At 40.1% G+C, this 15,977-nt stretch overlaps 1 protein-coding gene across 3 annotated transcripts; it reads right to left on the reverse strand.

The window, feature by feature from the left end:
* Positions 1-3,966: 3,966 nt before the first annotated feature.
* LOC101468576 (uncharacterized) lies at positions 3,967-15,170 on the reverse strand. Of its 3 annotated transcripts, none has more exons than XM_004551875.3 (5): positions 14,994-15,170; positions 7,786-8,003; positions 7,281-7,481; positions 6,141-6,347; positions 3,967-4,802 (listed from the first exon to the last, which is right to left on the reverse strand). In XM_004551875.3, exons 2-5 carry the CDS (start codon positions 7,991-7,993, stop codon positions 4,423-4,425), a joined length of 996 nt encoding a protein of 331 aa, XP_004551932.1. In that variant the 5' UTR covers positions 7,994-8,003; positions 14,994-15,170; the 3' UTR covers positions 3,967-4,422. The 3 variants fall into 3 exon arrangements, with proteins under 3 accessions (XP_004551932.1, XP_004551933.1, XP_076744403.1); XM_004551876.3 differs by having other exon boundaries at positions 7,281-7,478; positions 14,994-15,169; XM_076888288.1 differs by having other exon boundaries at positions 7,281-7,493; positions 14,994-15,168.
* Positions 15,171-15,977: the final 807 nt, after the last annotated feature.

Here is a 15,977-nt window from a genome sequence, read left to right on the forward strand (position 1 = left end):
CCACTGTTTGTGCAACTGCTATCACAAAAATGTGCACAGTTGGTCAGATATTAAAAGAACCTACAGCATATAACCATTCATCATTTTTTTCACCCCTCTGTCTGTCTGAGGACACCTAAGGGGTACAAACTAAAAAAAAAAAAACATGGAGTTGCTCTGACCCTGAAAATAGAGGTCACACAAGCTTTATATATTCCATTCAGTACAAAGAGGCAGAGCCATGGGGGCCTGCCACACAGGAACAGTTCATTTTAAATGTCCTGCAAACACCGACATATATCATGGATGTTCCGCATATGTTGTGACTGAATACTGCCATCCTGTTTCTTCAGGAAATAAACGAGCTTGAGGCAACATCATGACTATGTCAGCGTGATGTCCTCGCAGTACCATCCCTTCAGCACCCACTGGCTACATCGAAGGGGCTGTCTTTGCCCAAAATGCATTCAGAAAGGGGAAGATGAGGTTTTGCTTTATAAGGCCAAGCCTGCTGGATACCCTCAGAATACATTATGCCCCCCTCTGCGCTTTTAAGCTTGCGAGACTATTATCCAGCAGCTCCCAGTAAGTTCTTATCAGTGGCAGCCAGATGGAGAGCGCACCAGCAATACCTCAAGACTTGTTGATCGAGCAGTGCTGCCAGAAAGGCCGTCATTGTGGAGCGGTTCTGTGGTTTGAGATTAGCATCTTGGCTTTGTTTCCCCCTCTACATTTTATAATTGCTAAGAGAGGTCTCGTTAATGATTGTTCATTGGTTGGATTGATTTGTCAGCATGGACAGCTTGAAGGAGAAGAAAACTCTGGCGTTGCATTTTTTATGGTGTCCTTTTTAAAGCATTGGTCCACGTTGTCTTGTCCACACCTCCACATATTTGGCTTAATAATGGGATGTCACACATGTCCTAATAGCCTATCAAATGTAATCTAATCAACTGCAGTATGAGAAGATGTTCACCGAAGGGCTGTCTGCATGATAGGTTTGGCCACACAGACACCAGTACACACTGTCCTCTAGTGCTTCTTACCACTAGTGGCAACTCATCCACGAGATGTCCTGCAGTAAAGAAAGATTAGACATAAAAGCAGGCAGAGCAGAAATATGCCGAGTTAAAATCTGGAGATAAAAATATGATTGCATGTTGACATAAACTGATGCTGACTGCTCCACCGGCAAAACCATGTCACTGCAGAGAAAAGCACAAGAATAGGCATCCACCAGTGCGCAGTCTCTGGTCTCTACCTCAATTCTACCGAAGGGGTAAATACCCACAATGCACTACTTGATGCTTTTGTACTGAGTCCGCGTCACAATGGTGCTCTGACCCACTTTTTCAGCAGCCGGCAGGTTATTTTAGGATTTCATTAGCGGGAACATCAAGGGCAAATGAAAGGTGAAGAATCTCGTACCCGCAGTCAAATGAACTATCATGTTCTTTTTTCAATGGAATTGGTTTGAGCGTCTGTCCTGTTTTTATTGTGCAGCCTGGCTGGCAAAAGAATTGCAACCACATTTCAACCAGGTTTAAATGCAGGACCAAGTAACTTTGATGACAAGCGACGAGTTGTCAGTTATGGTTACATGTCCTCAGGGAGAACGTGTCACCCCTCCTCCTCAAAAGCACCAGACACCACCTGGAGACAAACTGAGTAAATAAACACATTATAAATAAAATCGTAAACTTAAATAACAGATTGTAGTCTGTTTTTTTCTATCAAGAAAAATAGTTCTGATCTAAAAAGGCATAACGATTTTCTTTTCTTTTTTACTCTTTTAGGAAATTTGCTGTCATGTTGAATCTTTTCAACTGCTCAACTCCTCATTAATGCAAATATCTAACTAGCCAATCATGCGGCAGCATCTTGGTGCATAGAGGCATGCAGACATGGTCGAGACAGTCTCCTGACATTTAAACCAAGCAACAAAATGAGGAAGAAAGTGCTTCGAGGTGAGAAGAAGGCAACAGTAACCACACATTACAACTGAGGTATGCAGAAGAGCCTCTCTTCTGGTTTCATAACAGATGAAACATTGAAGCAGATGGGCTACAGTTACAGAAGACCACACTAAGTGTCACTCCTGTCCATTTCTGCTGCACAAGCAACATAAAAGCACAGATCCTTCTCGTCTTATCGGTTGGGTCATGGGGTTGGTGATGTGATTGGTACAATTTCGGCTCCTTAGTACCAACTCAAAGCATAGTTTCAGGGTTTTCTAGAACATGGCAATGAGTTCACTGTACTCAAACAATCCAAGCGAAGAACCAAATTGTAAGAATGGCACCTCATGTTCTTACAACAGAGTGGATTATAAAAACATAACAGGGTCTCAATGGCAAAGGTTAAAAGTGATGCAAACACAGAAAACTAGTCTTTACATGCAAGACCCATGAACTGGGTGTTATGCACACGCTGTTACTCATTTTCATTAGATTATCATAGCACATCATTTAAAATCTGTTGAGACCTTCAAACAATAGGCCCGGCACAATACGTTACTCAACATCTCACAATAATCTCAGTAATTATGATACTGATATTAAACTCGCTGTTTTCAAACCCTATTTTCACCAGTCTGAGTGCTTTAGCTCCATTACAAGCCTCGTAATCCTTTATATAACATGTCTGAGGCATTTATTATGCAGCAGGTCTGAAACACCCCACCATTACAACAACAAAACATAACCCCGGCCCATTTGAACTCGCCAGTTCAAACACATTTTACTTGCACCATTAAGACTGTGATTGGTGGTTATTACAAGCTACTCTCTGTCAGAATGTCCAGATGCTCTTTTTGTCAAGGTCAGGATTATTGGAGGTGGACAGGGGAGGAGGCGGGGGTTTAAATTTGTACCCATCAGGCACTTGGAGCCTCCGCAGTGACGTGGCACCTGCAACCAGAAAAAGGCACAAAATGGAGTCCCAGCTGGCCTCACATGAGTGTGAGTCAAAGAGCCGGGGGAGGAATGGAGAATGCTTCAGGCTCGATTAGTCCCACATCGTATTTCCATCTTCTGCTCTGAGCTCTGTCACCCCGAGTCATTAGCACCAAATTCACAGTTGCCATTCTGCAGCATTAGCTGCTGCACGATGTGGCCTGTTTTTTTGGGGGGGGGGTTTTTGAAACGTGCTGATCAACCTTGGAGGCAAAAAAGATATAGTCATCTACCTCAACAACATCGTGCACCTTACTCGCTCTCTGCAGAAAAGCTGCCTTTACACCTCATCTCAGTGATGAGAGAGAGCAGAAGTGACATTGGCATGCCTCAGGAGGTGGGAAGAGAAGAGTGCTGGCAGGAGATACACCCACCCTTTTCCACCTTATGCGTCTGAGCAGACCAGCATGCACCTGTCCCTTCTGGCTGTACACAACCTGAGAGAAACTTCAGGTCGCTTGCGATTGCCTCCACTGCCATGAAATATCCCTATGCTGTCCAACCTTTGTATCGGGATAAAAAGACATAAAGAAAAGGATAAAAAGAGATGGAAGGAGCAACACATAATTGGAAATGACTGAATCTGTGCATAACAGAAGAGGGAGTATGCTGGGAGGGAGGAGGGATGTGAACGATAAGCAGATAGCGGGCGTGAGAATGGGAGTGACAGTGACAGAGTCCAATGCAAAGATAAACAGCCTGGGTGCAGCCCCTGTAATGGCTTTGCACAAGTAATTTGTCACTCCATGTGAAAAGCAAACAGCAGGAAAGGCAATGGCAACACTTTGCACTGACACTTAAGATTGGCCAAGGATGTCTCACCCATCTGTGTACAAAACTGGCTCGGCCTATTCCTCAAGAGCGAGAAAACACCTTGAAAACGTCCAGCCGCATTTCAGTTGACGAGATTATGTCAGGTTCATTATTTTAACTGGGTTTAAATAATTGTTGCTCCCTGGCTGAAGAAATACAGATTTAATAGGAGTCATAGCTTCTTGGTACAAACGTCTTTAGACATGAACAGAAACATAACTTAAGTGAAATCTGTAGTGTTTTAATTCCTTCTTTAAAGGCAGCTTTTATATCACTTGCAGTATATGAAACTCTACATAATGAAACATATTTTTTACATCTTTAAAAGGCTTGAAAATGGAAATTGACCAGCCACCATTTTGAAGTAAATGACAAGCGACATAAGCTGTAAACATAATTTAGCATGTGAGCACTGCCATCTTGTGGCCGTTTCCAATACTACATGCAGAAGGAAAAAATATTTGCATCAATAAAAAGCAGGTGCCGACATTTTTCATTATAAATGAGAATATTAAAAACATTCCTGAGCCATTGAGGCATCAGCATAAAGAAATAGGGAACAAAACAATGCTGTGCAAGTCATTCAAATCCAGCAGTTCATTTTGAAACAAACAAACAAAGAACAGAATTTTGTGAAGGCATTGTGCACCATCTCAATATATTATCACACCAACCATTAACCTATTAAAATGCTCTCTGCAGGACCACCCAGCTGCGGCAGGTGAGAATGCAACAACCTTGACCTTTTCCCTGAGATGGGCAGAAGCTCGCCGTTGGCTTTCATCTGGTCTATTTTCCTGGACAGGTCGGCGTCGCTGTCAATGACCAAAGTGCACCTTTGGGCGTAGCTCACCAGAGTCTCTTCCCCTTGGCGAAAATTGCCAACCAAGGAGACCATGTCTTTACCCGCCAGGTGGAGCTCGGCAATTGATGCCGTGTTGGCGATGGTGTTCCGGTCAATTCCGAGATGGCGGAACGCTTCGCTCATGCTTTTCTTCTTGATGAAAGCGGACAGGACTTGTTTGTAGCGGTGAATGACGTACTGGACTCCGGTGGCTTGTGGAAATAGATGACAGGTTATGAAATATATGAGTTGCTGTTGCTTTTTATTAGTTTTAGTAACAATCTCAACTCTCACTGGACACACATACAAATAATTCATGCATATAGTTTCAGCCTTCCAATTTTAATTGAAAGATTTTATTTTGAAAACAGGGAAATCGTCTAACTCACTGTAACATTTGTTTATTTATTCCTATAATTTTTAGCATTGCTTTTAGGATTCACTAAGCCTTCAGCTGCTAATATCCACAAACAAATCTTAATTCTGTTACTGATGCACTGATACCACCTTTGGGTACTTAACTATCCTTTGTAATATTACATGACGTTGAAAATGTCACCTGCATCAGTTTGAGTGAAGAATTAATTTTCTGTTAATGTCCTTTTTAAAAAGTCATACACCTACAGTAAGACTGCAGCTGATAGGTGGGAAAACACATCAAACTTGTGTTTTTTAACAGCAGCTAATTATCTGCAGTGTTGTCTTTATGAAAGTGTGGTTATTATGCAGAACCTGCTGACTGCTTTTCATTTGCCTGCTCAACCAACCAGTTACTGCTGCCTTAAAATGGTGATGCTGGAACAAGACTTAGGCCTGATTCAGACCTAAGTGAATCTTTCTAGAGTCTACAATGTTGCCTATTTAAGTGCCGATGACTGTGCTGGCATTTATGCTTGTGTGCTATATTACGTGTTAATTACCAAGTGATCATTTCACTGTGTTTTATATGTGGCGACAGATGACAGAAACATGTAAAATACTAGGACTTTTTTCCCCTCCTGGGTCCCTGCGCTTTGTCGTGGTCCGTTTTTTGGGGGGGGAGCAAATACATCTATCCCTCAAGTTTTTGCCACTTCTTTGTACATTCCCTCACATTCTGATAGCTTCAGCAGCCTCCCTCCAGGAACCTGCTGACATTTACGAGTCCTTATATTGATGCTATGATTATTAATCCTTAGTTTCAGACAATGATTGTTATTCTGCCACTGAGAAATTCAAAAACTGTGCACAAAAAAAAAAAAGAGCTGGAAATGCATAAAAGCAATCGATGGTACAGGACGGGCCAATCACAGAAGTCACCGACTGCATCAACCTGATGTGTTGTTACATTTCAAGGGCGGTGCAATTCAGGTTAAGTTGTGAGTTACGGCGTATGGTTTTACAGCAGTTTGTAGTTATGACGTAGCTACAAGTAGATTTCCCACTGAAGCATAAATCCCCAGTTACAAGAATACATATAGCTCATGAGTGAAGCATAGGACCAATGAGTACTGATTATACTGATGCATCGCTAAATTCTAGTCAAACTCAACACAAGACTGAATTATTACCCCTTTTCCTGCTGTAGTCCCTCCCTTTCTTTGATCTTTTCTTATCCTTATGGTGTTTCTTGCGTCTGTGTTCACTAGATGCTGCAGACACTTCCGATGAGTCGGATGCCTCAGAGCCGCTGTCGCTGCTGGTGGAGGAACTAGAAGAAGCTCTTTCTCTCTTTCGAGATTTATTTTCTGAATGCTGCACTCTGCTCAGCTTGGGAGCTGAAAAAAGACAAAAAAAAAAAAAGCGTATAAGAGACAGTATGATAAATAACTTTGTGTGCACGATAATATTATACAGTATATGCTGTATACCTTAGTAGCGTTATAGTAACATCAAAGTTGACCTGGGCAGTTCAACCTACCAAAACATACTATCGATCTAACACCTAGCTGGCTAGCTGTTAGATCGATAGCCAATTGATGCCAATTGTTACTAGCATCATTCACAGCTAGTAACAATTGGCGCAAAGCAACATTGGAGCAACCGGTGGTTCAGGGGGCTGGGAAGCTCATCTTGTAACCGGAAGGTTACCGGTTCGATCTGCCGATCTGTCTTGGTCGTTGTATCCTTGGGCAAGACACTTCACCTACCGCCTACTGGTGTTGGCCAGAGGGGCCGATGGCGCGATATAGCAGCCTCGCTTCTGTCAGTCTGCCCCAGGGCAGCTGTGGCTACAACTGTAGCTGCCTCCACCAGTGTGTGAATGTGAGAGTGAACGAATACTGGAACTGTAAAGCGCTTTAAGGGTCTCGAAAAGCACTATATAAATGCAATCCATTATTATTATAACATTATTCAGCATAATATAGCAATACAGGATCAACTTAAATAAAATCATTTATTTAATTAAAAACAACAGTTTATTTAAGATGCTTTATACAGTAAAGATACTTCAGTATTATAGAGAAAACCTCAAGAATCATCTGATCCTCATACGAGCAGCAGGTGATGATGGCTAATGATGGAACCACAGGGGAACAGCTAAGAGGCAGTGGGGCAAAATATCTGCATCTTTTATGTTTTTTAAATGTAGTTCTTCAAGTAAAATAACTATAGACCATATAGAGGCAAGTGAAAGTTTTAGACTAGTTCTCATAAAAAAAGGCCTGTAGTACAGTAAAGAAACAGTATACTTCACTTCAGTTACTGACTTTCAGTCACAGGACTGGGGGCAGCAAACGCTGGCATGGAGCGGTTACTTGTGAGGTTTTCAATCTGGCTTCTCAGGAACTTGCGGTCTTGCATCAAATCCTCCACCTGCCTCTCGAGAGCAGCGATGCGTTCTTGTTTGCTCTCCAGCATGCACTGCAGCTTGGTGATGGTCAGCAGCACCCTCGGGGGAAGACCCTCTACTTGGGAAGCAGCTAGAAAAGACAAGACAGCCACACAAAAGAGGATTACAAGCACACAAGTTAAACTTCTATCATTTTTCTATCAGTTTTTGTCTGTAGAAAGGATGGTGTGCTTTTCAGGCAGTCGTTTCAGTATTTGTTCAGGATGAGAAGATAAAATCAAACAAATTATTATCTATTTTCTTAACTATCAACATGTTTACATCACTGCTAAGCCAGAGGCTGATGCTGGCTCAGCTTAAAGGACCATAACCATAAAAAGTAAACTACATGAAGCAGCAAATACTGTCAGAGCTTCCCATACCAGACATGGCACTGCTGGGTGTGTTGTCCTGAACAGCATCTGCTGATGCTCCCGTTTGAAAATTCTCCCACTTAATGATACGAAGGTCGTCTTGCTCCTGCTTTAGCCAGGCAGGAGAGCTGAGGCGCTCTTTGGTCCTCACGGAGCTGGAGTCGATTTCTACACAGGGCGAATAACATGACGGCTCCTGATGCCAAACAGATGACATCTCTTCAAACCTGGAAAAGGACAAGAAGGGGGTATCATAAGCCAAAAAGGTCAAAGGCTAAAGGACAGAATGATGTAAGAGTTCCTATATGGATGACACTCCAGAGAGAACAGGTTTTTCACCAATCAGAAGATTGGCGGTATAAATGACACCTCACCTGTACAAGTGCCCATTGGGAAGACAATGAATCTCAAAAATCACTCCTGATGCATTTATCAGTGAGTGTGATAGATTAAGTGCTTAAGCCTCAGTCACACAGTCCTTTAGACCAGGTAGCAATCCCCTGGCAACCACCAGTGATAAGGGAAAGGTAAGGTAGCACTTTAATTTGGTTTTTTTAAGGCAAACATTCGCAGTGTAAAGTTTGTGTTGCACGTTTTAGGGTTGCATTATCCCATGGTGAGTCGTTGCTGAGTATCTTCATTTTCCATGCAAACTATGGGTAATTTGCTAGTGACCAAAGAAAGGAGGTTTTTGGTGCAGCAGCCTCTTTTGACCAATTTCATGTAGCAACAGCCAGAAACCTCCAGCAACCACACACCAAGCAATAGGGGAACACTAGCCTGTAGGCCTGCTGAGGCCTTTAGTACTGGTGATGACTCCAGTACTAAACCTAAAACAACTTTTACTGTGTCACAGAAATTTCAGTCTTACATTAATGCAGGAGCATAGGGGTAATGCAATATCTGGAGAAACATTGATTAAAACAACAAAGCAACTGAGGAGTTTTTTCAAAGTTGCAACAGTACTGCTCAGGAGAAGACTGAAGTGCTTCTAGGGAACCAGAATCAAGTTACAAAGGCGTTTTGATGTCACTGTAAAAAAGGGCTTCAACTTCTGGAAAAAACAATGTAATGTCAGGGACTCATGTGTAGCCACAGAAGGTGCCTCGTCACATGCACTTCTTTACAAAATGTCGACACATTTTAAATAATATTTACTGGTTTTGAGAGTACTATTCAGCAAATGTAGTACTTCCTGTGCTGTTCAACGGGGCCATGCTCAAATGTTAACTAGTCATTACTACAGAAAGAAACCAGGATTCTTCGATTACCAACAATCTTGAGTTTGACTCTGCAAAATCATCTGCAAATTTCTGTTCATGGAGATTTACAGGATGCCACTGGCAGTGATTTTTCTCAGGACTGCAGCTGTATTTTTTTGGTTTAATTAATGGATATGTGGACTTCCTTATGTTACTCATGTTAAATGTGACCACAGTTTAAAATGAAGAGGTTGGCCTATGTGCAAGTAATCCCTGTGAGCCAAGGTTCAGCCTCAGGTTCCAGACAGCTCTCGACACTCAGGTTTTCATTGTTGGTTTTACATGATGTCAGCAAGAGATGATACAAAGTGAGAACAATTCTGTACATTCGGTAAAAAGTTAAGACAATGAAGCATCATGAGGTTTTTGGACTGCCTGATGCATAACACAGTTTTAAGAATGGATCATTTAGTATTTCTTTATTGTTCAGAAAAAACAAGCAAATGTGATTTATAACCATGAAAAAAGTCAGCCACCCTCTGTTCCTGCACAAAGCTACAGGTTCAAACCAAAGGATTACTCACATGTGGTGGCTTGCATTGTTACAATGTTTACCATCAACAGCTCTCTGCAAGTAAACCTGCACCAAAGCTGTATCCATGGCAACTTGATATGATCTTGTAATTAAGCGATGTGTATCTTGTAATTAAGAGATGAAGATCTTGCAATTATGAGATATTTTTAAAAGATGCAGATCTTCTAATTATGAGATGGTACGTTAAAATTACGAGCTACAGAAGTCATAATTACGAGATAACATCACCAGTTCGTGCAACGTGCTACTGAGCAAATGAAGGCTTGATGTAAAACTGAAACATGACTCAAAGCGCTTTAGTACCTGAACAATGCTCACGCAGTATGACGGCCCTCTACGGCCTCATTTAATGCATGGCTGGCTGCATCAAGAGCTGTCACTCAAAATTAACATAACAAAGGCGATATTACTATCACGCTGTAGGTCATGCACAGCAGGCTTTAGTCCATACGTAGGTCTGAGGCATATAGTTTTAGCTGCAGTCAGGTTTACTCTGAGAAGAAAATAGATTTTATCTTCTAGATTCACTTGTAAAGAAAAGAACATTTTCCAAATTGTATATAAGGATGCACCCAGTTTTAGAAGTGTTGATGACTGAATTTGTCATCTGGATGAAGGACTGAAACAACTATTATTTATTAATTAGCAATGCTTAAAATAGCTTGAAACAAACTAATAAGCAAATATGACTTTTGTATATTAAATAATGAAAGAAAATCTGTTTATGCATTATGTTCATTAAAGAAAAGATGAACAGGATATTTTATTCTTCAATTATGATCTCTGTCATTCATAATTCTAATTTACTCACTCATAATTACAAGGAAAGGTCATCAGATGCTTGATTAGAAGTTTAATTATTATTATTTAATTTACCTCTATTTTAACATAACATTATACAGGATACCTGAAGAAGTTAGCAGGGTTTTTTCCATGTAGAATGACTCATGTGGCCTCTCATGGAAAACAGCCACATAATAGTTTCTGTTTCCCATCATCGTCATCATAACAGATCCAGAGGTTGACAGTGAGTCTAAAACATAGAGGTGCAAAGTTTTCCTCTGTGAGCTGACTGTTACCAAACATGGGAATGGTCACACACGGACTTTGTATAGTGAGAGTCATAGTTTAACATACTAACCTGAACGTATATGGCCACAATTATTGGATAAAGACTATTAAACAAAGATAGATAGAGATGTGGCAGATTTTTCAAGAAAAACAAACGTGTTTGCATACACTGCATAAAAAGCAAACAAAGAAACAACACAATAAAGTGTATAAGAAGAAGAAGTCACCACAACCAGTATGGATCTACATATTTGAGCTGGCCGAATATCTTAACTTCTACACTATTGAATCATTCACTACCAGAAACCAACAACAGTTTCTAAAGGGTAAAATTTATTTTGAGTAGAACTGACTTCAGCTTTTTGGTTCAACCCAAATAATCCCTGTTTGTCATGTGGCCCCTTGGGAAAATTACTGCCCACCCCTGGTGTAACATCACAAAAACATCTATGCTAGTGTGGGCCACAGTCCTCTGGTGGGATATGAGGGTACTGCAGGTAGGCCACATATCTATTTTCTTCTACATATCCAGTACATGTCGTGTCAGTAGGTGTCATGGAGAACTGGGACCTATCCCAGCTGTAATAGTGCGAGAGGCAGGCTTCACCCTAGACAGGCAGTTGATCCACTGCAGGGGCCACAGTCATTTACAATAAATAAACTTTTTATTTGGTTTTCTGAAATTCAATCAAATCAAATCAAATTTTTATGAAATGTTTCTACTGTTCTTCTAAAGAACTTTTGATGAAGGTTTTCTAATTTTATTTACTGGGTGGCCGAAGATGTTCACATTTCAAACTATGTTCAGACATCGATGTTCAGACACCTTTCATGGATCAGTGAAGGGTGCTTGCTACTTTTTCTGCTCCTGAATGAAACACTAAACAGCACTATGAGATCTTCAATCCAAATTATGAGATAATCTCTTCTGTGCTAAAACACTGAAACAAAAACACTTAGTTAAAAGCACATGTATCATTAGTTATTGTTTTAATCAGTAGTTACTATGAATATCCACAGTGTGTCTTTTGTCCTGTGTCCCTCCTGTTAACCCCCATTGGTTGCAGTAGATGTCTGCCCCTCCCTGAGCCCTGCCAGAGGTTTCTTCCTGTTAAAAGGCAGTTTTTCTTTCCCCCTGTAACCAAGTGCTTGCCCACAGGGGGCCTTTGACTGTTGTGGTTTAATTTAACCCTAATATTGTGGCATTTACCTTAAAGTGGCTTGAGGCAACTGTTTTTGTGATTTGGTACTATATCAATCAAATTGAACTGAATAGGTATAAACTGCAAAACGTTTATATGACGTTTATCACGTCTGAAACACAGTAATAATGCATGAGGAATAGCGAGGAATAGCAACTTCTGAGTATCTATACATCAGAATAATGCACTAAGTGCATTAATGGAACCACTAAGGTATTTTTATCCTCTATAACTGACGTCACATTGATCAGAAATTGAGTGCAGTTAAATAAGTAAGTGACCCGAGTGTTAGCTTTTCATGACATCAGTGGGTTTGTGGGCCTTTGGTAAATGATTGATGATTAATGATTGAAAAAGATAAAAAACTAAACTAAAAATAATCTGTCTGCTTTACTGCTGCAGTGAGCATTGCTTTTACCTTTGTGCAAAGGCCTCGTCATTTATTAATCAAGAACCATGAGTTCATAACATATCACACATTACTACACTCAATAGGAGATCATGAACAAAGCACAAGTTAAGCATTGATTGATTATGTCCTAATTTCTGCTTCACTACAGTGTTATGCTGTTTTTCTAATTTTTTATCACTCATTAGCATGAAATGTACTTTGTTAGTCAGGAGAGGTTTCTGAATCAGACACACCTTTGCTGGGAAGATGTGGAAAGGAAACTCCAGGTGGAAAATATTTCTGAGTAATGCAACAACGCTCCATCTAAAGTGATGTATGTTTTAAGCTAAATTCTAGTGTTTACTGTCACAAACTTCTGGTAGCAGTTTCAAATGCGGCTCAGCCTCCTCACATGCATAAAACAAACAGCTGCTTCTGCAGGTAAAGAAAGCTTTGTTTACCATTTCTACTGTGGCACTTACAGTGGGATCAAATATCAGAGGCTGCCTGCAACACATGAAGACGCACACCCTGTATTTACAAGACTTTGAAGGGTGAGCTTGGCTCTGTGTTGAAACGATAAAAACTCTTAAAGGTAGGAGGAAGAGTGGGTGACAAGCTATAAAAGAGATGTAAATAACATGACTTGTGAGTTTAGACACTTTTCTCTTTACATAATGAATTTTATGCCACCAAATGAACTCAAAATTGGTTTCTATCAATCAAACTTTTTGTCTGAAAGTAGCAAAGTGTAGCATGTACAATTATGCACTGAAAACCAAAATGATCTAATGTCTCTTTAATCTCTCTAATGGTTTAAGATGGTAGTGAGACTTGCTATGATGTATGGTTTGGAAACAGTGGCACACAAAAAAAAAGAGCTGGAGGTGACGTAGCTGAAGATTTTCAAGGCTAACATTTTTACTGGGAATAACCAGAATGGACACGTCTAAAAATGAGCGCTGCAGAAGGACGGCTCTGCTGAATGTTTTGGAGACACAGTTGGAGAGGCAAGGCTGAGATGGTTTGGACATGTGCTGAGGAGAGATAGTGGATATATTGGACAAACAATGTTGAATAATAAACTGTTTGGTAGAGGGATGAGAGGAAGACTACAGAGAAGATTCATGGATGTAGTGAAGGAGGACATACAGGTGGTTGGTGTGACAGAGGAGGATGCTAGGGATAGAGTGCCATGGAGGCAGATGGAGTTGAACTTAAAAAAATGTAGATACATACAATTTTCTGTTAGAAATATGAAGCTTTATTTGCTGGAAGTTGGGCCAAAACTGAAGCAGAATTTCTCATCATATCTTAAACCAGTGAGGCCAAAACATTTCCCATAATGCAACTGAGCAGCACCTTTCAATTTCAGTTGTAGCACATTAATTCTGTTTAAACACTGTATAAAAGTCAACCAAAAAAGAAAAAACAAAACAAAATAATGAAATCACAACACACTGACTAAATGCTAAGCAAAAATAGTTCATCATACGTCTCCATAAATTCCTGCACCAGCAGACGCCAATCGTGAGAGACTGGACAAATGTCAGTGGTTAACGTTTGTAAGAAAAATCCCTTTTAATGAATGCAATATATGTATATATTATTTTAATCGTCGAAGGCTGGGCCAAAAAATGAAGCAGCTATGTCAAACCTCCATTGCCCAGAATGCAACCAAACTGTATGTTTTGTATTAAAACATCTTGAAACATGCTCAATCATCCAGGTAAGTAAATCTCCAAAAGTTGATTCTGTTCATCTGAGACTGAAGAAGTCACTGGATGAGTGACGAAACGTTTCTCCCACTGAAAACGCTACGTCCAGATGAACAGAATCAATATTTGAAGATGCATTTTTTGTAGTTGTAATCAAAGTCCTCATTGTATAATTTCTCTCTTGCAACTTTTGTGGAAATACTAAAGTTTTGTGATGTTTGTGGCAATTTCTTCTAACCTCTTGGCCAGATCTCTCTGGAAAGAGATTCAGTCTCATCTCAATGAGACTTTAGTATATGTAAAATTAGCACAAAATTAACACAGAATCACAACATCATGATAAAAAACTAATGACACATCTGCATTAACTCATGATGATTCAGAATACTGGCCTTGTATTTACTAGGTATCTGATCTATACCAGTTATCGATCGATAATTTGCAGTATTGCACAGTATTAGTGTAAGATGTAATGGCTGCAGCCACAAGATAAGTGGTGCATTTAGGTGCTCAATTCCTTAATGCAGTATATCAAAATGACAGTAGTTTATCTGCTTGTGTAAACTGGAGGAAGTGGACATCACTGCTTAACTTGGTGTTTCCATGGAGATGTTGACTAACTCTTTAACAAGCTGAAGCACCAAAACACAAGTAAGTGAGTAAGTGCTGCAGTGATTAATCTGAGTCCAAAAAACACATTAATATCCGTGAGGTGATCCTAAGCTACTAAGAGAAAAACATGGGGCTCAATGCAGAAGGAAGACCAATGTTATTTTTTTTAACCTCTATGTTAATTACAGAAGCATAAATGTGTTCGGCAACTGTTTTAAATAAGGATATTTAGCATGACAGAAGTTACAAACCTTATAAAACACACAAAGGTGCAACGTTTAGAAGACTACACAGGGCTAAACATGTCTCCTTGCAGTGGGTTTAATTAGCTCCTACCAAGATGGATGCTAATGACTGTAATTACCAGCAAAAGAAGGGGAAAGGGGAGCAAGCAACAAAGCCGGTGAAACACGCGGGACAACGTACCTTTAAGAGAGTCCAGTGGATAAAAGTGGAGGTGATAATGTCGTCCTGTTTGTCCTGCTGTCAGCTGAAAATTCACCTGGAGTAAATCACTTGGTTGGAGGGAAATATAAACAGAGACGGGTGAGAAAATGAGGGAGTACTGTAACGTGCGTGTCTGGCAGAGGGGCGGGGCCATGGAGCTGCCTTCAGGTGCTCCACAGAAAGTCAAGCTTCTCGTAACTGTAACTTTGATTTCAAAACTGTGGCGCTGTCGTTTCAGAGGTATAGCCAATGTAACTGGTTGCAAAGTTCTTGAAGTAACAGGAAATCATTAGTAGAGCTCCATGATTATAAAAAGCAATTTCTGGATGTAACAGTTGGAGTGTGAATGTTCTATATATCCAATATGTACCTTTTGCTGATGAGTTGTACACCGGATGCCCTGACTTGTGTCACCAGCTGGAAACAAACCAGACCTTTTACTTACCAAGCAAATGTGTGTTTTCTCGCCGGCTGGATTACAATGTATTAAATGCATTGTTGGACGTTGTTAATAATTAAATAACAATGGTGTTATATTACTGGAACAAAGATTGAAATGGTGACTGAATCAAATTTCTTACTAGCAGATCATAAGCTCTCTTGAAAATATAAGATATGGTGAATCAAATCTCAAAAAGCATTTTCTTTTTTGAATCTTGCTTTATCTCAGTTATTGTTCTGAGCTATGGGATAAAGCATATGACCTTAATTTGAAAACCTTAAAAAAATTATAGAAAGAACAACTAGGATAATAGCCGAGATGGGTTCAGGAGATCCCACCAACAAATTGTTTCTGAGTTTGTAAAACTTTAAGATGTGATTGACTTGTGATCAAAATTTGATTAATCATGTTCAAAGCAGTGGCCATTTGAGGCTAGCTCCAAAAGCATATTGATTGTGATATCCAGAGCTAAAAAGTCGAACTTTAAATAATTAAAAATAATCTTTGGATAGTTTCTCCCT

The sequence above is a fragment of the Maylandia zebra genome, linkage group LG9 (genome assembly GCF_041146795.1).
Source record: "Maylandia zebra isolate NMK-2024a linkage group LG9, Mzebra_GT3a, whole genome shotgun sequence".
Classification (NCBI taxonomy): Eukaryota; Metazoa; Chordata; class Actinopteri; order Cichliformes; family Cichlidae; genus Maylandia; species Maylandia zebra.

Coding starts and splice junctions, on each gene's coding strand:
- LOC101468576 (XM_076888288.1), bottom strand. CDS start 7,993: ATGTCATCTGTTTGGCATCAGGAGCCGTCATGTTATTCGCCCTGTGTA. Junction 7,494..7,785: donor ACCCAGCAGTGCCATGTCTG/GTATGGGAAGCT, acceptor TGTCTTTTCTAG/CTGCTTCCCAAGTAGAGGGT. Junction 4,803..6,140: donor GGACTACAGCAGGAAAAGGG/GTAATAATTCAG, acceptor TATTTCCACAAG/CCACCGGAGTCCAGTACGTC.